Consider the following 24277-nt stretch of genomic DNA (forward strand, 5'->3'; position numbering starts at 1 on the left):
GCCATCGTTGACGAGATTGTGGAACTGATGTATTTTCCAACCACTACCAACATTTTGGATGTATTCACGCAGGGGCGTGTCTCAGCCTGTACAGAGCCTTCTTCAATCTATACACTTTAGAAGCGGAACTTGGCACTTGAAGACCCCAAGTCCGATCTACATATACCTCTTTTTACAGGTTTCAGTTAAAAAATGCAGATTTCCATCCATTTGAAAGATGAACACCCATGATGGGCAGCCAAGGCTCACTTTTTGAATTGTCACCATCCAAGCTGTAGGAGCAAAAGTCTCACCAAAGTCGAGACCCTTTACTTGAGCATAGCCCTTGACCTTCAGCCTGGCTTTATATTTATCTACCTTGTACACCCACTTAGTTACCAATCACTTCCACTTAATAGGTCTGTCCACCAAGTCCCAGGTGTTATTCTTCAAAATAGCATCCATCTCAACCTTCATGCTGCCTACCAATTTGGTATATCTTTCGCCTCTTCGAAATAACTTGACTCATCAATTTGAGCCACCAATGCAAAGTTCATAATAGGATTTCTTGAATTCCGTGGAGATTTCCGTACACCGGGTAATCTACCAACCGAGACACCTGCAGCATCCTCACACACCAACATGGAAGCTTTTTCTCTGTTGGTGGTGTCTTCATAGGTGGTGCTTTGGCTTCTAGTACCTCTTTGCTCGGCCTCGGACTCCTCCATGATTGCCAATGTGGGTACCAGTGGGGGTTCTTTTGGAGCTTCTTGTGTCACCTCCTTTGGCTGAACTTTTGTCTCCTTGAAGATAACGTCCCTAGTGATAAGGTTCTATTTCTTGTCTTGGTCGAAGAGACATTATGCTTTGGACTCCTCATCGTACCCAACAAATATACTCTTCCACTCTTGGAATCCATCTTCGTCCGTTCATCCTTATGCACATGTACATACCTGAAACCTTTAAATGTTAAATAGTAGGTTTCTTGCCAGAGTAGACCTCATAAGGAGCTTTGTCTTCAACTGATTTTGTCTTTGACGTGCACGGCTGTATCATCCGCTTCTGTCCAACATGCCTTTGGAGTTGCTTCCCCCCCCATCCTAGTCAACCCCATTCTACCATTGCACGGTTCTTTCTCTCCGCAACCCCATTCGGTTGAGAAGTGTAGGCTGTAGTTAGCTGTCTTTTGATTCCATTGCTTCTTACAGAAAGCATTGAATGCTTTTGAAGTACCCCCCCTTCCCCCCTGGCCAGTGCGGAATGTCTTCAAAACCTTCCTTGACTCCTTTTCTACGTTGGCCTTCCACTCCTTGAATTTATCAAAGGCTTCAGACTTCTTAGCTAGGCAGTACACCCAAAACATTCGGATACGATGATCAATGAAAGTCAAATAGTAGCAAGAACTTGCAGATGAGTTTTTTGATATGGGCCCACATACATCGAAGTGCACCAACTTCAGCGGGGATCTGTACCTCGATGTCGCCACCTTCAAGAATGTGTGTTTGCTTGCCCTCCAAGCAAGCCTTGGAGGCCTCATCCATGCCTACAATTAATGGTAGTCTCTCATGCCATAGTTTGGAGCCTCCTTTCTCATCATGGACCAAAATAGTGCATTGATCCTGTACATGCCATTCTCTTCAACTCCTTGAGCCATGATCTCTCCGGTCGCCTTGGATCGTACCACGACTTCCTTGTCATCGAACTCTACCTTCATCTTGTTCTTGGACATTTGACTCACACACAACAAGTTCTTACAAAGAGCAGACACAAAGAGGACACTAGAGATTATCTCTTCATCTTTTGAGTTTGTCATGAATGGAATGCTTCTAATACCATTGACAAGGCATGTCCTGCTGTCCTCACCATCACCGTCGAGTCAAGGTGTGCAGGTCCATGGATTTAAGCCATGATTTCTTGTTGACAATGTGTTGTGAAGCTTCGTTGTTCACATACCAGCTTTGCTTGTCTTCAGTCTCACTGCAAAAGTTGAGCAATGCTCAATGACCAAGAAAAGGTATCCTGTAGTTACGTTGGCTGATCGAGATTTGGACTCCTCCTTGGACTAAGACTCCTTCTTTTGATCTGCCTTCTTCTGTAACTGGAACTTGAACAAAGCGTGGGAACTTTGAAGAGCTTGTTGAAATGTGATTGCTGACAAGTAGAGTAGCTGGGAGATGAGGGAGAGAAGCAAGAACACAGATACACTAGTAGAAAAACATTGAAGCAGAGACAATGAGTCAGAAATCCAATGAAATGATCCCAAATTCAAGAATGAAGGGATTTTCAAACTCTCGAAGTGTAATGGACACCAAAAGAAAGAAATGGTTTCCTTTGCTAGTCATTTTGGAGTCATCGAAAGGAACAAGGGAATCGTGGAAAAACATTTTTTTGCTCCTAGTCTTTGTACAACAAGCTCTTCACAAGAGCATGAACTGAGTACAAAACTGAATGATCTTGACCTCTTTGGCTTTTCTTTTATAAACTTGGCCTAGCGAAAAGCTAAACCTGCTTTCTGAAAGCTATTTCTAGCTTTAGTGCTTTTGAAAAGCTATTTTATGCTTTTGTTCTTCCTAAAAGCTACTTTTATACAAAAACCAAGCTTTCTAGCTTTTTCTGCTGCTTTTAGGGCTTTTCTTGAGAATTGCGTTGCTTTTTCTGCTTGTTTGCCTAGCTGGGGCCCTCCTCCATATAAGCGCCCACTTTCTGGATGCTTTTTGTCTGTGGTAGGACCTGCTTTTTGCACTCTTCCCCTAATTCATGCATTCTAGTTCTTGGATTATTTCTAGTCCCCTGTGGGAGTCCCCACAGTTCTCTTTTTACCAATGCAAAGAAAAAGTAAAACAATAAAACTTATTCTTGGTTAATTAACTTAGCCATTCTTTGACCAAAGTCAATTCTAATAAAGATTATTCTTTATTTTCTTGGGAGAAGCCCCAACTGGTGACATCCCCTCGGCTTCTAAACAGTTGTCCTCAACTGAAAAGCTTCTCGATATAACTGTAAAACTTGAGGATACTCTGAGTAGTAGTCCTCATCTACCCACTTGGCATCAAGTGCCGAATAGTTCTTAAACTTGACAAGGTATCTATGGATCACCTTGGGTCCTTTCTTTTCTGTATGATATACATTTTGTTTTGGTTGGAGAATCTCCTCCATTGTTTTCTTGAAGTTTGACGCCTTTGGCATGCTGCAGGACTCCGTGAATTCTCCCTAGAGTAAGGAGAATGCTTAGAAGACTCTTTCGATGGAGAAGTATGAGAAAGTTCTTTGTCTCCCTTTTCTTTTCGTGGCTTTGACCTTGGATAGGACATCATCTCGTCGAATAATTGCTGAAACCGAGGTTTCTCCTTAAGAATCTGGAACTCCTTGATCTTTTCTTTCATGAATCCTTTGCTAAGATCGTCCTCAGGTCCCTTAGATTACCTCTTGAAAGCTTTGTTCAAGTTTTGGTTACAGAACTTGAACAAAGCTGTCCTTCAGCCCTACTACCATGCAGATCTGCCTTGTACAATCGCGGGTGTTCCAGGGTGATTCTTCCATGCAGGCACTGCTCCAAACAGTCCCAGCAGCTATGCAAACCTCTGGTACAGCTTACCGTATGCCCCTATAGTCAACTGACCTTTTGGTGGCTCACAGGTGGGTCAGTGACTTCTAACATACCATTTCGGAGGTGGAAGAATGGCCATGATAGTGGTACCGCATGCGTGGCACATGATGGGGGTGGGTGTTCTATAAGTATATGGAGCCACTTGTATCACCTTGTGGTTACAAAGCAAATAGTAGTACGTGCAAATTCATGTCTGAATATCCTTAACAAGTAGTTCTATTTTACACATACATTGCCGGCTTTCCAATCCATAGTCAATACATTCTGGACCCTCTACTGAGCATTTAGTAGGCAGAGTCAAGTGTTTAACTCCTTAGTATCTTAACCCATTTCCAGTAGGGCCATACACTGAATTTAGGACACTGTTAACAGCTTATTCATTCCTTCTCTTTAGGTCTTTAATGCAGGCAATGGGCGACTTTGTTAGAGCTATATCTTCTCCTGATTCAAGGCTAAAAAGCTTATGAAATTTTTATAAAAGGCTCTTTGAATTGCTCAGCCACTTTTTTAAACTTTGGGTCGGGTGCACAATCACTGTTTATTTTCTGACATTGTTCCCATCATTACTTTTGTTTATAAACAGATTCAAATCACTCTACTATACCCTCTTAACCAGTACAGGAACTAATCATTTGTTTCGACTTTGTGAACTTTTTTCAGGAGGGAGATACTGCATAGCTATGGATTTGAGCACATGTTTACTTTGAGTAACTTGGAAAAATCTGGATTGCTGAAAAGACAGGTTTGTGTTGATGTAGACATAGGCCGTGGTTGTTTCTGCTGTCAATCATATATTCAATGTGGTTTTCTGAGCCACACCCTGGCGTTCCTGAGATTTGCAAGGGATCTTTGAAAGTCTCTTAAATTGTCAGCATTTATGTTCTATCTTTATCTCTTCTTGTCTATCATTAATTCAATGGAGTGATCCCAACCAATGAAGTCAGGGATGTGGCTCTGAATTGGTGCTCCCTTTCCCTTAATTATTCCATCCTACAAGTTGGCACATCTGTGATCGATGCCTCAGATGTGATGCACGTGGGGCACATTCCCGTAGACTTTTTCCTTAGTGGGTTTTGCATGCCTATTGGAGATTTTGTATCGTCAGATATGACTCTTCATAGATGTACCTTTGGATATATGAGTCAGTTCTTGAATGTAGATATGGCATGTTTGGATATATGACTTCATTTTTTAATGTAATATATTTTAGTACTGGCCACATTCCTGTAGACTTTTCGCATTGTCATATGTAGCCAAACCAGTCTTCTGAGTACATGTTTGCAATCACATGTGAATTTTCTGGACTCTCAAAATGGATATCCTGTGTTGAAAGGTCACAATCTGCTTTGGTAAATTGTCCTTGACATTTGATAGCTTTGTTCACTGTATGCCTGCAGGAGAGCAAGAGTAATTGGCAAGCTCTGAGAAAGGGATTGAAGCTTGTAGTAGAAGATGTAGATGATGCAAAGTAGGTAATGATATCCCATGTACAAGAGTTTGTCTTCACGTGTGTGTTTATTCTGAGCTATTTTTTATTATAGTTGAAATGATGTAAAGAAGTAAGATTTCAAAGTGCCTTGTTTATTGTTGTACTGTAACAAAAGGTCAACCGATGTATTGACATATTTGGATGCAAAAAATTCTAGGAGCTTATCAATGGGGGTTGTATTAGTCGTACTATCTAGAAAGAACAGGCTTGTGCGACAGTTATTGGTTTGTTATCATTTGTGATGCTAGTGTGTTCATCGTAGATGCTTGATTGTTTTTAAGGATTGGTTTATCTGTAAGAGGGTTCAGAAATGAAAACTTGTGTTTTTGTGCTTCTTATCCAAAAACTTTGGAATATGCAGTCCCGATGATATTGCATATGTCTTTTCTGGATATGCACCATTGAGCATTAGGCTGGTGGAGAATGCTCTCAAAGGTGGCTGGTAAGCATCATTGGTGAAATTATCCTTATGTTGTACGGCTGAGTGTATGGAATAGAGTTGAAACTATTGTCGCGTGTATCTTACCTTTTCAGGCCAGAGTTTGAAACTGTTTGTTCTGATGATACCCGTGATTGTATGGATATTGCCACACATCCCTTAAGGAGGTTTAATTACTCAAGGAGAGCCTAGTATCTTACTGTAAGGAGACAACCTAAAAGTAGTGGACATATCCTGGATTACCAAGTTAGATTCAAAACTTGTTGTAACAATGGCAGTGGAGCACTTACATGCGTCTTGTTCTTAAACATCCTCAATCCATCTCTGACTCTGCGACCCAAAAAACATGGCACCCTATGGAAGAAAAAAAACAGAAGCTTTGCAACGTGGAATTCTATCAGGGATTTTTTTGTCCAAGCAAAACTCATCACCCTACACCACGGTAACACATTGAATGACAGTGCAGTAATTGCATGTTTGTGTAAGAGACATTATTATCCAAGCAAAACTCATCACCATGACCCCATCTTAAGCTCATAAAATTGACATGCAGCAGTGACATGCTTCTAGTCTCTAAATATACTCAACTTGCCTTGAAAAAATATAGCACCATAACTTGACTGCCCTTTGACTGTTAAAAGGAAAACAAAAGATCAGACTTTGTGCAAGCAAAATTCATCACCCTTCACATGGTGTTCATCACATCCTAGGTGCTGATCCACATCAACATCCTGGGTGTTAATCCACATCAACACCTAGGATGTGGCCTTCTTTACAAGATCAAAATTAACCCATTGAACATAACAGACAGCACAGAAGTTATTGCACTTGTGCATTCTTATGAGCATAGTTGGTGACTTGGGAGATGCCCAGGATTTTCATGCTACATGCAATGGTCTAGATGGGAGGGAGGACAAGATAGAGGGAGGTGCGATCTCTAGAGGCTTATAGTCCCACACATCCTTTTTAGCCTCCGGCTTGACTTAAGTTTATTTTCTTACTACATTAAATTCAAGCTGCGTGAGAACTCCTCAATAAATTTGCCTTGATACCATTACAAAGTTGGAGAGAGAGAGAGAGAGAGAGAGAGAAAGAAAGAAAGTTTATTAAAATCTTCGGAAGACCGATGGATCTATGAGACTGTGAAAATCCTGATACAACAAGCTGTGGTAGTTTATTAAAAGTCTTCAGAAGACCAAAAAGCGTCTATGAGACTAAAAGAAGCTTATACATCATATAATGAGCTGAGGGGTGGAGCCACTAAGTGGGCATCAACAACCATAACAAATACAAAAGAAAATCCATAATCCTGATCATAATGGCATGGGTACTTAAAGATAAAAACTCTCTGAGCTCATCAAAGTGAAATCCAACGAGAGCATCAACCCTAGGAGGGAGCGTTGATGTGTGAGGCTGCTGTGGTGGCAAAAACTTGGTGGTAGAGCTCTGAGTGAAGTTCGGCTGTGTATCTGAGCAACCGCTACCTGTGTCGTAGGGCTTCATGGATGAAAGCTACGAAGCACCTATGGTCTAGGTAGGACAAGAAGCTATGTGTGTGTGTGTGTGGAATTGTAAAGTCTTTGGTGATCCTACTTTCTCTCTGTTTGGCTTTTGTAGGCGTTCTCTGTAGGAATCTTTCTTTGATTGCTTGCAAACCCGCTGCATAGATCATGAGGTCTTTTGGGCATATACTGAAATTTTCAGTTGATGTAATTGTAGCACCTTGTTTTGAGGTTGCTACTCATATAATATAATCAATCAAAGATTTCACAAAAAAATGTGTGTGTGTGTGTGAAAGTGTGTGTGAGAGAGAGAGAGAGCGATGGCGAGCTCATCCTCTCCCTCATCCATCCCTGTACCTTGCCCATAGCCTGCTGCTGTTGCTCTGCCTACATCCGTACCCCCTTTGTCAGCCCCTATACACCGTCCGTCTGCACCTGTACCAGGCCCGCTGCTGCCCATACCTTCTGCGCAGCAGCCTTTGCACAAGCCGCCCCCATCCGTACCATCGTTGCATGTCCCCTCAGCGTTCTCCTATGCTTTTGCCCCTTTCGTTGCCCCTGTAGGCCGTACCTGTTGTACGGTTGTCCGTACAGCATGTACGGATGTCTGTACATGCCACCTCCCTCCATATAGGTTCCTTCACCCGTACGTTTTCCTTCATTCGTACCTGCTCCAATGTCTGTACAGCTAGAATATGTACTGAATTCGTCTTTCCCGCTGTCTCTGCAGCCTTTTGCTCTTCTCACGCCGGGTTTTGTACGATGAGTTTAGCGATGCAGGCCAGACTGAGCAGGGGATACGTCTCACTGGCTCGGCTAGAGAGACAATGCTTCCACTCCTACTTCCAGGACCCTCGAACCAAGGCTCTTCTCTTCGACTCCTTGGTCCGACCAGCCGGTATGTATGGCAGCCCTTGTTGGGGGCTTGACATGTCAGAGATAGTGGACACGGGTGGAGCGCCTGCAGATCCTCATGCTCTCACGGATGATCCGGGGGAAACCATCTGTATCACATCACATCATTCAGGCGGAGTTTGGTGCTTCTCCACTCCAGCTAGATGCAGCCTTTCAAACCATCACATATCTACACCGGGTTAGATCATATGGGGACTACACATATGGAGTTTGTGAGAGTAGGGTTCCACATCGATAGGATACCTCCTTTTCAGTACAGTTTAGATGCCCCTCCGGTATGGAGTTTGTGAGACAAGGGTTCCACATCGATAGGATACCTTCTTTTCAATACAGTTTAGATGCCCCTCCGGTACTCCCACCCACCATCTTGATCGGGCCACACACCAACCAGGTCATTGGAGAGGATCTCCTGCAACTACACACCTTTAGGACCTGGTTGGAGCTGAGGGAGCTTCCAGTGAAGCTGAGTTTCTACATAGATTACTGTCTTCGTATTGCGGAGGAGGGATTCATCACACCACCGGGTACATTGAACTTCATATGCCTCACTCACTATGGATCTCCATCGGACAGTTTCGGGTATCATCACACCGCCTCCACATAGAGAGCGCCAAAGCAGAGGGGATTCCTAGGGAGCATCGCTTATGCATATTGTGCGATTGTCAGGAGGTTGAGTCGGAGGAGCATTTTATTTTCAGGTGCCCAGTGTACTACGAGATCCGAGGCCGCTACCATTGCCTCTTCAGAGACGGGCTCCGGGCTCCTTCCCAGATTCCTCACCTACCCAGATCAAAGATGCCTCGCGGCCTTCATTCACGAGGGGGTTCGACACAAAGAGTACTTACTCAGGGGACAGGGCTTGGCCACATCATCAAACACCTCTTAGAGCAGGATCACAGAGTTCTTCCCATCGAGTGACATTGATCGTCCAGTCTCTAGCCGCAGACGTGACAGAGACCCCAACCCAACGATCGCAGCACGACACACGAGACATCGAGGGGACACACAGATCACTCTGGGGGACCTCTCGTCATTGTTTGGACCCGAGATACATCCCACGGGAGTCACAGTGGCTCTGGTCTTGCATCGAGCCTCGTCCAGGAGACCGAGATGCATGGCACCCCTTGACGGGCGCCAGCGTCCCATCACCGGCTATGCACCAACTAGGGCAACATGACATACAGAGGATCCCGCTCCACTCCAGTCCTTTTCTTTTCATTGTTACATCCAGATGTATTTGATTATGTATGATCAGACTTAGAATTCAGCACGGGTGATGATGCTTGTTTCAGTAGCTCCATCCTTACTATGATTTGTATCAGGTTTTCTTTCAGTCTCATAGACCCATCGGTCTTCCGAAGACTCTAATAAAATTTCTTTCTTTCTTTTCTTTCTTCCTGCTCTCTTCTTGCTGCTCCGACGGATGGCTCTTTTGTTTTCTCTGTTTAAGCCCCCCCCCTTTTGCCTCTTCTCCTGCACGTGTCTTCTTTTGGCGGAAGTGTGGTGGTTTGCCTCCTTTTACTTTGGTTAAATTGGCAAAGCTGGATATTGCGGATGGTCCTTTGTTTTTCCTTCGGCTGGACCTTCTTCACCAGATGTGTTCTGCTTGTGTCATAGATGTTCCTTCATCGGGTTCACCGCTTGTTTGTTCTTTGGACTCTGCCCTTTTGGTTTCTGGTCTTTGACAGGCTCATCAGTTTGGGGTCTGTCTCTAATTTATGGGCAGGGTTTTATTTGTAGCTTAACTTCATCGTTGGGCTGAACTTGCAGTGGGTCAGGATTGCCTTTCCTCCTTTGTTTTTCTGGGCAAAGGTTTTTATTATGCCCACTGCTCTTCAATTGATGTGGTGGAGTGACTTGTTAGTCGTGCTAGTATTCATGGGGCTGGTTTCTTTGTTTATGTGATGCCCTCGGATCTGCTTTTTGATCTGTCAGCCTCTCTTCTGACTCATTGTCCGGTATGGATTACCCTGAAAGCGTTGCCTCTGCCTCTTCTTCAGCATCTTCTTACTCTTGCAATGCTTTTGGGGAGGCCTCTACATGTTCCGAGACAGGACTTTTTGCAGGCTACTCGGGATGTTTGCCTTTGTATTTTATGGGATATGATGCAGCCCGTGCCCTTACTTTGGATCTTGATTTGGGATTTGCCCATCCAATGCGCATCAGGCTGCATTTTGCCTCTTTTCCTACAGCATGTTATCGGTGCCGGCAAGTTGGTCATTTTGCACATGATTGCCCTTTTGCTTCCAGGACCACTCCTCCTGCTCCTTCTTCAGCTGTCAAGATTAGTCTTCTTTCTCCTCCGGTTCTTGCTATGGCTTCATTGGATAAGCCTTCTTTCACTGCTCCGAAGCAGTACTGGAGGAAGGTAGATAAATCACAGGGCAATCTTTATGTTGCTAAAGAAGCTCAGGATCGGACTCCTATTGAGTACCACCAGCCTCCTTCTCCTCAGGATATGGATGTGCCCCTTGAATGCACATGGTATCTCTCAGGTTGATACTCGAAGTGAAGCTGAAATGATTAGTCCTGATTTATCAGATGCAGCTCCTTCATCAGAGGGTACAGATGTTGATCCAGTCCCTTTGCCTGTGATGATTGTGCCAGAGAGTCTATTTCTGTTCAGGATGCGCGGTGCTTTGTCTTCTTCATCCTTTTTCAAATTGGCAAAGTTTGATCTCGCAGATGGCCCTTCTTCTTCCTTTCAGTTGGATCTTCTGCGCCACTTATGTTTAGCCTCTGTCACAGAGGTTCCTTTATTGGTTTTCCTGTTTGTTTGTTCATTGGATTCTACTCTTCTAGTCTCTGGTCTTCGACAGGTTGGAGTCTGTCTCTACTTTATGGGTAGGGTTCTTTCTGCCGCTCATCTTCGTTGTTGGGCTGGGGCCGTAGTGGGTCTGGATTGTATTTCCTCCTTTGTCTTTCTGGGCAAAGGGTTTTATTATGCCCATTGTTCTTCGATTGATGTGGTGTAGCGGCTTGTCAGTCGTGCTGGTGTTCCTTGGGCTGGTTTCTTTGCTTATGTGATGCCCTAGGATCCACTTTTAGATCCTTTTGCTACCCTTCCGACCCATTGTCCGGTCTGGATTACTCTCAAAGCGCTGCCTGTGCCTCTTCTTCAGCATCTTCCTACTCTTGCAGCACTTTTTAGGAAGCCTCTTCATGTTCCGCGACATGAGTTCTTGCAAGCTTCCCGTGATGTTCGCCTTTGCGTTTTGTCGGATATGATGCAGCCCGTGCCATCTACTTTGGATCTTGATTTGGGATTTTCCCATTCAATGCGCATTAGGCTGCATTTTGCATCTTTTTTCAGTGCATGTTATCGGTGTTGATAGGTTGGTCATTTTGCACGTGATTGCGCTTTTGCATCTAGGCCCACTCCTCCTGCTCCTTCTTCAGCTGTCAAGGTTACTCTCCCTTCTCATGGATGTGCCCCTTGCAGAGGAAATTTTACAGGATGATCCACATGCTCTCTCTTAGGTTGCTATCCCGACTGAAGCTGACATGATGAGTCCTGATTTATCTGATGCAACTCTTTCGTCAGATGCTCCTTCTTCAGAGAGTACAGATATTGATCCAGTTCTCATGTCTATGAAGACTGTGCCAGAGTCTCTTTCTGTTCAGGATGTAGATGTGTCTTTTTCTTTGGAGTCTTTTCATCCTATGTTGCAATGGGTTTTTGACCGTGTGATTCAAAAATTCTGGCTTCCAGCTTATATTAAGAAGAATCACAAGGGCAAAAAACAGGTGGCTTTTATTGATGATGTAGTTTCTTCGCTGCATCAATTTTTACAAAGCAACAATCTGAAACTGGAGGATGTTGTGTTTGATCCTCCTCCAGTTTGATCTTGTAACTTTTTACTTGGTTGCCTCATCACTTTTCCTATGAGGCTTTACTTGTAAATTTTTTATTTGTATTTATTGGTGGGTTTTTACCTCTTTTTGGAGTTTCCCACACAGAAATAAAAGATTTCACTTAAAAAGTGTGTGTGTGTATCATCTTTGGTTTTCATCCGCGCACTCAAGCGTTTGATCTTTTCTTTGTTTGGGTCCGTTATTGGGCACTTTGGACTTTGTGGATAAATAGGAATTGTAAAGTCTTTGGTGATCCAACATTTTCTTTATTTGCTCTCTTCAAGCGTTCTCTGCAACAATCTTTTTTTGATTGCTTGCAGACTCGCTACATCAATCATGATGTATATTTAGCATATACAAAGATTTTCAGCTGATGTAATTTCTAGCTCCTCACTTTGAGGTGGTTTTTCTTGTAATATAAACAATTATGTTTTTCACTTTTAAAAAAAAGTGTGTTTGTATCATCTTTGGAGGTGTTTTCCACTACTTAGGATTTTTCAGAATAGTCTTTTCTTTAGACTGCTCTCATTGTAAAAAGAATTTCTTGATATAAATACAGTGATTTCACCAAAAAAAAAAGTGTGTGTAAGAGAGAGAGAGAGAGAGAGAGAGAGAGAGAGAGATTAACGTCTCCAGAAGCCCTCACGGGACTATGAGACAAAGCGCACACACAAAAAGGATAAACACCAACATCAGTTATAGACTGAGGGTCTCTTGGAAGTGCATATACCACTCCCAAAGTTATTATAAATTAGCTACAATATACTATGTAAGATAATCGGCCTGTATTACATCAGTTTAAGACTGAGAGTCCTTGGGTTTGGATTTAAAGTCTTTGATAAGTGTTTTTATATCTTTGTAGACAGCCCGTCCTTGGGTTTGGATTTAAAGTCTTTGATAAGTGTTTTTCTATCTCTGTAGACAGCCCATTTTCCTTCTTTACGAGCATCCTCAACTTTGTTCAGGTCTATGGATGTCATCTTGAGCGGAATCGGGGTGAGCTCCTCTGAGATCCATACCTTGGTACCTCTCAGCTTATTGGTTTACATAAGAATCTTGGTTATTGCCCTCCTATCACGTTAGCTTGTATCCCAATATGAGCAACAATAGATATGCCCCTTAAGTCCCACTCAATTTGAGGGGTTGCTGCTATAATATTATTTATTTTTTCTGCCAGGCTCCCTTCATGCCAACCTTCAGGTAGTCCTCCAATGTGTAGGCATCGGGCATTAGCAGCCCTTTTTCTTGCTCTTGTACTTCTCCATGTAGTTCACTTTTGTTGATTTTACTGTCCATTGTTGCTGAGATTTTCTCTTTTATCGACTTGACCTGATTGGTAACCATCCTGGACTTTGGTCACCACTGTGGTGCAAGTGCTGCACCACTGAATGTGTTTCTGTACTATTTCTTGTATGATCTCTTGCTTGTCATTGTTCTCCATCTCCTTTACTTTTTTCCTAGAGGTCTGTAACCATGAGTCTGAGCTCCCTTATTTCCTGCTGTAGAAAATATATCTGTTCCTGTGGGTCTGAGCTAATCCTTTGCGTGTAATGCAATGTGTATGGGCTGGGTGTTGCTGCGATATCAGAGTAGGAGGGTTTATTGATAGGGATCGTGGCAAAGGTCTTCACCTTTGGGAGCTCCATGATGGCCTGTGAATAAGCTGGGGGCTCCATGATGGCGTGTGAATAAGTTGGGGGCCCCTTTGCTATCTCTAACACCCCAGTCTAAGCCAAGGGCTCAGCTCAGCCTAGGGTTGGGATGGGCTGCTGCTGCGCCCCCCTCTGTGTGAATTGAGTTTGACGGTGTGCTCTCCCCGACCTAGGTGATCAGGCCCTGAACACGAACTGTTGCTAGCGACCATCCACGACCCGGACTGTTCTGTTGGCGCTGGCGCGACTTGTTGGGGGGGGTGGGGGGGAGGGGAGAGAGAGAGAGAGAGAGAGATTAACGTCCGTAGGAGGCCTTGCGGGCCTATGGGTCAAAGCACGAAATCAAGTAGCTCATATAGACCACTGTGGGCCGAGGCAAAGGGCTCACTAAGGCCCTTGCTGAGTACTAACATGCTATACTGGTGCAAAATAGCAAAAAACTAGCAAAATGGCATGAGGGTGACATGAAAATATAAGGTACTCAGAGCTAGAGTCCGAAGTGCATGAACCGGCTCCGCGTATCCATGCTCCATGGTGGCTCTCTTCTGAGATGCAATTTGCAAAGAGCTCACCATGGAGAGAGAGAGAGAGAGAGAGAGAGAGAGAAAGAAGGAAAGTTTATTAAAGTCTTCGGAAGACCGATGGGTCTCTGAGACTGTGAGAAACTTGATACAATGAGCTGTGGTAGTGGAGCTACTAAACGAGCATTTATACCAATGCAGAATGCAGAAATCGCAAAATGATAGTACTAAATCCTAAGTACAACAGTCATATCTCGACTATATATATATCAATCTCAACATCATTGTCGACATCATCATAACCATCATCATCATCATCAACAGCAGTAGGACATCAGGATGAATGGGGTTGTGGAAGTGGAGGCATGAGTTCAGCAATAGAGCGTTGTTGCCCTCCGAAGGGTGCAGTCCTAGTACGTCTCCTGGACGTAGCTTTGCGTCTGACCATGGCCACTGTGACTCCCATCGGTCGGGCTCCGACCCTAAACAAGGAGGGGACGTCCCCAAGTATGATCTGTGAGTCAACCCTCTGTTAGAGCTGTCGGGTCACAGGCTCCGGGTCACGGTCATGTCGAAGCCTTGTCTCGTGGGGGTCTATGTGATCTGGTTGAAAGAACTCCGTGATAGAGCTCTGAGAAGTATCAGTCGAGGAGGAAGTCTGCTCCTGTCTCTGTGCTTGGAGTATCCTATCGCGGTGTCTGAGCACCTCATGAATGAAAGCAGCCAAACATCGCTGGTCTGGGTGGGAGAGGAAACGGGCCAAAACTCCATAACTATCTCTGAAGAGATAGTAGAAACGCCCTTGGATCTCATAGTAGACAGGACACCTGAAGATGAAATGCTCCTTTGTCTCAACCTCCTGCATGTCACATAGTGTGCATATGTGCCTTTCCCTGGGTAACCGCTCCGCTCTACCGCTCTCAATACGAAGTATGTGTGAAGAGACCCGAAACTGCCCTAGAGTGATCCTCAACGAGTGGGGTAGGTGAATTTGCCTGTATCTTGGTGGATCAATAAAACCCTCCGCTGTGATATGTAAGAAGTGATCTCTGTAGTGACCTCGGTCGATCTCCCCTGAGAAGAGAGAAATAGGTCGAACCTCGACCGTGTGTGCTCTGGTCACCTGTCGTGTCATGTACAGTCAGTGTGTCCCTCGTCCAGCAGTGCTGTGTCGGCTCTCTCCACCGATCCATACATCTCTCATGTCGGCTAGCTCCTCCTCCCCTACCCCAAAGTGCCCTGGAGCTGAGTCAAATGCATAGAAATCCGTGACCTGTCTTTGCGCTCAGTCTACCTCAATGCCCTGTGGTGCGGTGGTCCCATCTCGCTGCTCTCTGAAATGTTGTAGTAACATCTCTCTGTGTCGTCGCATCTCCATCAGGTAGAGCCCAATACAAACCTAGTCCTGGAAGTGGATTAGTTGTGAGAGTGGGCCAAAGCCGTGCCCCTCTTGAAAAAGGCAGTGGTAGCGCCCTCAGATCTCATAGTAAGCTGGGCAGACACATAGAAAATGCTCCCATGTCTCAACCCCCCTCGTGCACAACCTGCAAGTCCACTACTGAGAGAGAGAAAGAAAGAGAGAAATTTTATTAGAGTCTTCGAAAGACCGATGGGTCTATGAGATTGAAAGAAAACCTGATACAAATCACAGTAAGGGTGGAGCTACTGAAACGAGCATCATCACCCGTGCTGAATCCTAAGTCAGAGAGAGAGAGAGAGAGAGAGTTTATTAACACCTTCAAAAGACCAAATACAATGAAAGCTAAGGGATGGGCCCACTAAAAATGGGCATCCACGCCACATTTGAGACAAGAAAATAAATACATCGCATAGGTGCTACCACTGCGGGAAAATACCCAAATGCGAAGGACAAAAAGGGCGGAAGGATGGGTGTTCCCTAGCCAAAAAAGAAATCTCTAGTGGGCCAAAACCGCTCTTGAATAAACCATAGTCCCCTCCAGGGATCTCATAGTACATGGGGCACTTGAATGCAAAGTGCTTGATCTCATGCATATCACATTAAGCGCAGATCCATTTCTCACATGGAGTGCCCTCTACCCCTCTTATCTCAATATGTAGCTGACGAGAATACACTCAGAAAATGCCCAATGAAATCCAAGCGTGTCTTGTATAGTTTGCATATTCTCACATGCCTGCTTCCAATTTTAGATCATTAGAGCTTGTTGTATTTTTACATAGTTGGTGTCTCTTGAAGAGAGAGATGTCTCCTTGAAGGTTCTCATAGATAGAACTGATCTCTTTCATGAAAGTGTTATATGTTTTGTTGGTTCTTGCTATATCTTGCAATCTAAGAGATGGGAGGCATCTGTTTCCCATTTGTCATCCATGGGCCATTCCTTCTGTCTGCACCCCTTTGATAAACTTGACCATGACATCCCACCTTGCTTCACTAGTTTGGGTTATGTCCTCACAAAAGTCTTGTTGGTGTCCTTGATAGGGTTGTGAGGGAGGGAGTGCCCATCCTGCCCATTGAGACAAGCCCGTGCCAAGTCGCCCATTTGCTTGCATAGATAACGTACTAAGTCAATAGACCAAAATCCTCAACCTTCCTGTTGGAGCTCTCCCCTGTCAAGAGTCTCGATGGAGATCTCCTTTGGAAGAGTCTCGGCTAGAAAGGCCCCACGACTAGGCTATAGTCGAAGCACTAGTCGGGGGGGGGGTATGAAAACTGTAGGAGCAGAAAGCTATGCGACCAGCACTAGGCTCCAATTGCGTGTGAAAATAGGAAAGGCAAAAAAACGGGAAGGGGCGTGGCAAAAAATCGGGGGGAAGCGGTAGAAAAAGGGAGGAAATGGGGCCAGGGGCACAGGGAGAGGCAGGGCAGCGGAAGGCTGGAAGCGGGAGTGCTAAGACGAGGGAGGGAGGAGAAGCGCACGACCAGGGAGAGAAGCATTACTTTTTTTTTTTGAAGAAAAGTACTTCATTAAGTATGAATAAAAACCACAGAGCAAGCTCAAGTGCGGAAGTACATCATGTCAAGCATGAGAAAAAAACAGCTCAGAATGAGCTAACGAAAATCCAAGGTGGCGGCTGAAAATGCCACCTCATCCCTGAAGGAGAGTCAGAGAAGAAAGGACAATCCTTCCAGACTCTGAGAAAAGCAACCCTCCTAGCAGTAGCAGTCCTGGAGGTTCCCTGTATGTTCGCCCAAATGGCCATCAAAGTGTGTATAGTATCTGCCCAGATATACTGGCCATACTCTGAGAAGGGTGAACGTGGGAGTCCTCCAAAGCCTTTGTACATCTGGCTCTCCAAATATGCCATGTTGTAATACTAGCCAGAATCTCCCAAGATGTGTCTACAGAAGCGTGGGTAGCTCTGAATGGAGAGAACGGAACATCCCGGAGCGAGCATGACTCCATAAGGTGTCGTCGAACAAGAAAAGCTGTGTCCATGTCATGTCCCTCGAAGAAAGCATGTGGACCAGTGAGTGACAACCAAGCAACTGATCCCCAGGTCATGAAGAAGGGTGCTCTATGAAAAATGCAAAGTATCCTACCAACACCCTTCCAAATCGTCCTTGCCTGAGTGCACTTCCAAAGGCGAGAAGCATTACATTCACTTCTCATTCTGTGTAATTTTAGTTTTTTCCTCTTCCTTTTCCAAAACATTCAAGGGGTTTTTTCTTCATGGTCTTTGTGAGCTGGTTCCCCATTTCCTTTGAAGTAGTGCATGTGAAACCTCCCATGACATTAACCATGCAGTTTCCATTTCAAATCTACAAATTAAGACTGTCCAGGTGAGGGTATGAGAGAGCACATTGAGAGATAGAAAGAGAAGTTTATATACATCTGTGAAAGAACAGAAAGGCTTGTGGAACCAAAAGCTGAGATACAGCATGATCAGAACACACCCCATGTAGGGGAAATTAGGTGTCTAGCTCACCTCTAGATATATAGAGTAAACTAGAAGAAAGCTGTAAATACATTTGAGAGTTGTGGAACAGGCCTATGGTTGAGGCTAGAAAGAGTTCTTAATATGAAGCATAAGAGTCTACTATAGCAAGCCTAGTAGGTTGGTTACTAGTATAGAGGGCCTTTCCAAGGTTGCTCATCCTTCTTAGGGTATAACCAGTGGTTAATTTTAAAATATACCGCTTACTATTTAAATAGAATAGTGCTGCAGGTTATGCTGATGTCTTTTTTCATAGTCGACTTATCTCAACTCCATCAAAATTCATTATGCTATGTACGTTTGTCATAAGGTCTCTTTGCTGTTAGATTGTGTTTTGCAAATATTTAACATCATCGTGTGTGTTTTGAGATGCAAGGCGTTCAATTGAAGAAATTATAAAGCTACTTCCAGGACCACATTTTGAGCGTCACCAGGTGGCTTACTGTAAATGCTCTCTATATGACCTGAAATATGTATAAAGTTATAATTATGTGTGTGCCTTCAATTAAATGAGTGACAGTCTTCTTTCTTCACGCATGCAGGGCAACAACACATTGTTAGAGGCTCCACCTGAAGCTGCTGTTGGGCATGAAAGGTAACCAATGATGTATGGTTTTGATTCTCATCTAGGCCCCCCCCCGCCCGCCCCGCCCCCCGACACACCCCAAAACACACACACACACACACCCAGCCCAAAAAACCTTCTATCAGAAAATTGAGAAAACAAGACAAGATCAGCAATCCATGGGACACTTGACCAAACATGATTCACGTCTATCTTTGCTGCATGCACCATAGTTACGTGGAACGGGAATGTCGAGCAAAAACCAACATCCCTCTCAGAACAGGAACAGGAACGCAATGTCATTATAGGCTTCGGAGAACATCTCAAATTATGCATGTAACTCGGTCTTAAAAGGAACGGGGTTCCCTGGTAACTATGCATCATTACAAAAATGTTTAGGAAAAAGGAGTCTAAAGAATAGATAGAATCAAATTGTTAGATGATCGTAGATTTCCAAATACAAAAAATGAGGTAACCTAGAGAGGGCCATCTAAAATCTAAACTCGAGAGTCTCTCGGTGTAGATGCCTGCTTAGAGGCTCCACCTATTCAGGTCCTTGTATCTTGTTTCTTCAGTCTCATAGACCCTTCGGTCTTTTGAAGACTTCTTTATTTCTTTCTTTCTAATACAAAAAATACATTAGTGGAAGATGCTGCCCAAACACTAGCATAAGATCAGCGCGTAGTAGTGGACAAAAACAATACTAAAAAAAATGCAAGGGAGTGTTGGAAATAAAATAAAGAACGACTGCTGTAAAATGATCACAAACCTGGGAACGAAACTGAGAGAACACGGAGGCAAACTTGCCCCAAGATTCCAACTAGATTTGGAAGCATTATCATTTTGGAGTTGAGTGTCTTTCATTTTAATTAGAGGACATTTTAAAGTTTGGGTGTTCTTTGCTGTGTGCATCAACGTATGGTGTAGAAATCAATAACACATAATGTGAAACCGGCCTTCGATAAACAAAAGGGTAGTGATCTTCTACTACTCAGTCATAAACTTCATAAATGGCCACAATGCAAACTTCAGTCACTTCAATCACTTAGCACAACTTAGAAACAAGCTTCAACAACAACAAAGGTGAGGCTAGAATGCCCCTGCTCAAGGAAAATAGTACACAGTGCACCCACTGGCCCCAAATGCCTTGGCGCCCCTTACGGTATTTATTTAATGCTTCTGAATGGAAATGCTTTACAACAGGGGTTCAACCCTGCACTATTCCTCTCTGCAAATCCTCTACTTGTCTTCAAGGCATCTAATCCAGGTGCACCACTAGAATTCCCACTGGCAAGGCATACTCAAGCATTCACTTCTGATCTGACCCAACTTTGAGGCATTCAGGCGTCCAAAGCACTCGCAAATTGAGCTCAAGGCAGCCTCAAGGCTATCACATGCATCCACACTGTCCTTAGGCCTTCCACAAGATCACCCTTGCCTCTGGGTGCTTGCTAGAACGTGTAGGAGTCCTGAAAGGACTTCAAACAACACGCATGCACTGCAAAAATCTGCAAAGCAAGAAAGAACAAGGAAAAACAGAACCTGGAACCAACTCCTGCTGTCTTTGGCAGAGGGGCGAGCTCCTTCCTCGCACCAATCCTCTGTCCAGGCTCCTCGCTGGATGCAGGTGTTTTCCAGTAATCAAGAGAAGAAAGAAATGAAGCTAGAGAGCAGAGGGTGAACAAGAAAGAGCTGTAGAGGAAAGATGGTTCACATATCTGCCCCGAAATGATTGCCTGGAAATCTGTGCCTGAGTCCTCCTAAGAGAGGGTGCCAAAAGCAATAGGGAAAGTTCCTCCTGCAGCCTGCACTGCTCTAGAACAGCTTCAGAACAGCTCCAGAAGCCACCACGCAGGCAGAAACATGTGCACAAAGGTCTAGCACAGCAAAAGACAACCCCGGGCACCTGTTGGAGGCAGTAGAATCCGTACAGACGTACGGACAATCCGTATGAAAATTTTCAAAAAGTTCAGAAATGACTTCTGGCACTTCCTAGAAGTGCGTACTAGCCTTGGAACAGTCAAAACGGCTTAAAACAGGCTTGAAACAACTCAAACAGCTCAAAAACTGCACAAGAACACTGAAAATGTCCAACACCTTTAGGAGAGTGAGGGGAGAGAGATGGAAGGTGGGGGAAGGGCATGCATACACATGCATGACAAATGGCACCTCCTCCTTGTCATTTCCCCTTTCATTAAAGTCCTAATCCCATACCAAGGACAACGTTGGTTGTCCTTGGGCCCAACTTTTAGACCCCTCTTTTAAAGCCTTTGCCTTGCCCCCAGGACCTAGTGGTTGTTGGGATAAGTGTGATCAAGGGCTTGCTTTATGATGCATGTGTGCATCTAGGAGAGTCACATGTGTGTGTGTGTGTGTGTGTGTGTGTGTGTGTGTTGTAGAGGCACATCAAGTACTATGATGTGTCTAGTGTGTGACCTAAGTGATGATGTAAGCCAAAGGCCCCCACATGGGAGGTTCCTTTGATTTAGGCCAGCCCCACTGATGTAGGGGCTGATTGCCACTGATATAGGGGAGGTGCCTACACCATCCTCTCTTTCTATAAAATGGAGGTCATTCCTTCATTCTAATAACAATGGATTTTGCCTCACTTGTGCTCTCACTCTTTGTGCCATGATGCATCTCTTCTACCCCACACTCCTCTACATTTGGTATCAGAGCCTCCTTGAGTCCCTAGCCCATTGTAGCTTCAATATGCCACTGCATCATCTTCTTCTCCACCCTCCATCTTCCTGTTCATTTCTGCCCTCTTTCTGTCCAGATTTTGCTTAGCTCCGTTCTCCTCCATTAAGTGACCATTCCCAGAGCCCTCTGAGCTGAAGTTTCCTCTAGTTAGGGCGCACCTTTGACACCAAGCAATTAGGGAGAAAAGCCCTCTACAGCTCGTGCCAACACGATCTCTGCTCGACAAACTTTCAAGCAATTCTGGCTACTGACGCAATATTTCGCTAATTCCTCTTAGCCACCAGTGGGCGACACTATAAGCTTGCTGCTCATGAATTTTGAGCTCAAATGCTTGCGGGAATAAGGAGAAACAAGCAAAAGACCAGTCGGAGAAGACACTATTGTCATGAGCAATGTTGCGCGTTTTTTTGACAATCCTTTATGCTGGAAGTAGTCCTCAATAAGAGCTTCCATTTGCCATTGAAAGCCCTCTCAAAGCTTTTCTCTTCAGCTTCAATTGCACCCTCCAATTTCAGACTGCTCAATTTGGGGGTAACAGTGATATCTACTTCTACTGTGAATCATTGAACATGGTTAAGTGCTAGAAAGTTTCATTATTATGTGAGTAATCTTTGGGCTTTTGAATGCTTTCTCATTTGAAGTGATCTAAAGCATTTTCCAGCTTCACCTTTGGAGCATTGTCCTGAATTTTTGACAGTTTTTTAAAAATTTGATGCTAGAGTAAATGCTATGTTGATGCTTGAGGATTGAAGTAATGCCAAAGTTCAGTTCAAAGAATGCATTTTTAGTTTGAAATTCAATTAGAACTGATCTTGTGTCAAAAAACCAAGCTCTGAGGGATCTTTAAATGATAAACACTTCAAGAAGACTACAAGAAGGACAAAATTCAAAGTGAAGAAGACCCCAGCCAAGAAACTGTGGGACAAGCCAATAGGGTATGAGTATGCTAAACAATTAGGATTCTCTGAATTTATCTCTAGCAATCTACATTTGTATGGTGAGGGAGATTTCTTTGTTCCACAAGATTAGTCATTTTGTAAGAGAGTAGACACTGCCTGATAAAGGTAAGACCCTCTCATGGCTACTTATAAAATTGACAAGTTCAATGGCCAAGGATTCCATACTTGGCAGATGAAGATAAAGTTTATGCTTATGAAGGAGAATCTATGGGACTTAGTCAAAGAAGGAACTCAAACCTCTCAGGAAGGCGAATCAACTATAACAAAAGGTAAAGGAAAAGCCACTGACTCTACTTCTACACGTGCAGATGCAAAGAGAATTGAGAAAGCCTATGCCATCATTGCATAAGGTTTGGGTAATGACATGTACACCACATCTCAGATTTGGAATCCCCTTTTGAAGCATGGCACAAGTTAGATATATTGTTTGGCGCTAGCTCTCATACTTCCAAATTAAATCTAAAAATTAAGTTCTTAGAATGGAGGGAGATAATGTTGCTGCCCATGTCAACACTATGAGAAGTATTATGACACAACTAGCTTCAATTAATTCCCCTGTCACTGAGGATGATGCTATGGCAGTGCTTTTAAAGAGCATGCCTCAGGATTTTGACTATGTGGTTACTACTTTAAAGAATCTACCTCAACCCTCATTAGAAGGCGTCATTAGTGCCTTACAAGAAGAGGAAAGAAAGAACAATTCAAGAGTGGGAAAATGCATACAGAGGCACTTGCAGTGAGGTTTTCAAAGAGTAAGTACAAGGGTTGTAAACATTATGGGAAAAACAATCACCTTGAGAAGGATTGTTATAGAATCAATCCTTGCTCATATTGTGAAAAAGATAATCACTCTGAAAAGTTTTGCAATGAGGAAAAGAGGACTATGTCAAATATGGTTGAAGAGAGAACTTCATCAGCAAAAGAAGTGTCCAACTTTGTGGTAGAAGACAAGGACTTTGCCTTTTGAATTTTTGTTTATCATCACTTGGTCAAATTTTGAGGTTCTCTGCATGGAGTAGTACTCTAAAAAGAATGTCATATGTTTTGTCTTTTGTAAATCACCTCTGGTCACCATATGATGTAGGCCATGTGATATGTGTTTGGTCTATCCCATTTTTGTGAACCTTGGCCCTTGGGCACCTTTGCTAGCATGAGATCCTTGACCACCATGAGATGGCATGAGAAACTATGAGACTAGATGTATCCTTGACATTGCAAGAGGCAAACCCTTGAGGGGGGGTATGTGGGGATAAGTGTGATCAAGGGCTTGCTCTATGGTGCATGTGTGCATCTAGGGGAGTCACATGTGTGTGTGTGTGTGTGTGTGTACGTGCGCGTATGTGTGTGTTATAGAGGCACATCAAGTGCTATGATGTGTCTAGTGTGTGACCTAAGTGATGATGTAAGCCAAAGGCTCCCACATGGGAGGTTCCTTTGATTTAGGCCAATCCCACTGATGTAGGGGCTGATTGCCACTGATGTAAGGGAGGTGCCTACATCATCCTCTCTTTCTATAAAATGGAAATTACAATGGATTTTGCCTCACTTGTGCTCTCACTCTTTGTGCCATGATGCATCTCTTCTACCCCACACTCCTCTACAGTGGTGTACCTAGACTTTGCCCTTAGGAACTTCTAGGAAGTGTGCACTTCCTCTAGCCATTCCCTCACGGCCAAACCATTATAACACTTAACCATGGTTAACCCCGGGTTAAGCGTAGGTTGAGTTACGAAGATACTTTACATCACTTTTCACGTCCTCGTGACATAATGGATGTTAATATAGTCCAAGTAAGTTATTTTCCTCTTGATATTTCTAGGCTGCAAATACTACAAAGTCCCAATCAATGTTTTATTATCTCTGATAAATACTCCGAGGTGGACATCAGACTTTCTTATAGCTGGAGCCTTGAGCAATTGGATAATATGCAAGTGTCACCTTTAAAAAAATTTGTGCACTAACCTTCAAGCCATATGTTTTTGGGAGGCCCTGTATAGTCTATTACAACATGCTTCATATCAAAACAAAATGATTCTAGTCTATTATTTTTGTGCATGGCATTTTAGTGTGAGAGTGAAGCAAATATTCTAAAATAGTGCACAATTGTAATGCTCTAGATAGTCATTTCTAAGGTCAAAGGATGGAAGAGCAGAAGGGAGAGAGAGGAAGGGGAAGG

The 24277-nt window shown here is 43.8% G+C and overlaps 1 protein-coding gene across 3 annotated transcripts in view; it reads left to right on the forward strand.

Moving 5' to 3' along the window:
• ATVPS33 (Sec1/munc18-like (SM) proteins superfamily) overlaps nucleotides 1–24277 on the forward strand; it is a 237513-nt gene that overhangs the window by 178188 nt on the left and 35048 nt on the right. For all 3 annotated transcript variants that reach the window (XM_087371482.1, XM_087371483.1, XM_087371484.1), the window contains 5 exons: nucleotides 4247–4328; nucleotides 4984–5054; nucleotides 5437–5517; nucleotides 18251–18308; nucleotides 18417–18469. In XM_087371482.1, the coding sequence (XP_087227608.1) occupies nucleotides 4247–4328; nucleotides 4984–5054; nucleotides 5437–5517; nucleotides 18251–18308; nucleotides 18417–18469 (345 nt within the window). The remainder of the gene's footprint in view (nucleotides 1–4246; nucleotides 4329–4983; nucleotides 5055–5436; nucleotides 5518–18250; nucleotides 18309–18416; nucleotides 18470–24277) is intronic.

The sequence above is a fragment of the Dipteris shenzhenensis genome, chromosome 33 (assembly GCF_047967505.1).
Source record: "Dipteris shenzhenensis isolate YYH24624 ecotype China chromosome 33, Dip_SZ_1.0, whole genome shotgun sequence".
NCBI lineage: Eukaryota > Viridiplantae > Streptophyta > Polypodiopsida > Gleicheniales > Dipteridaceae > Dipteris > Dipteris shenzhenensis.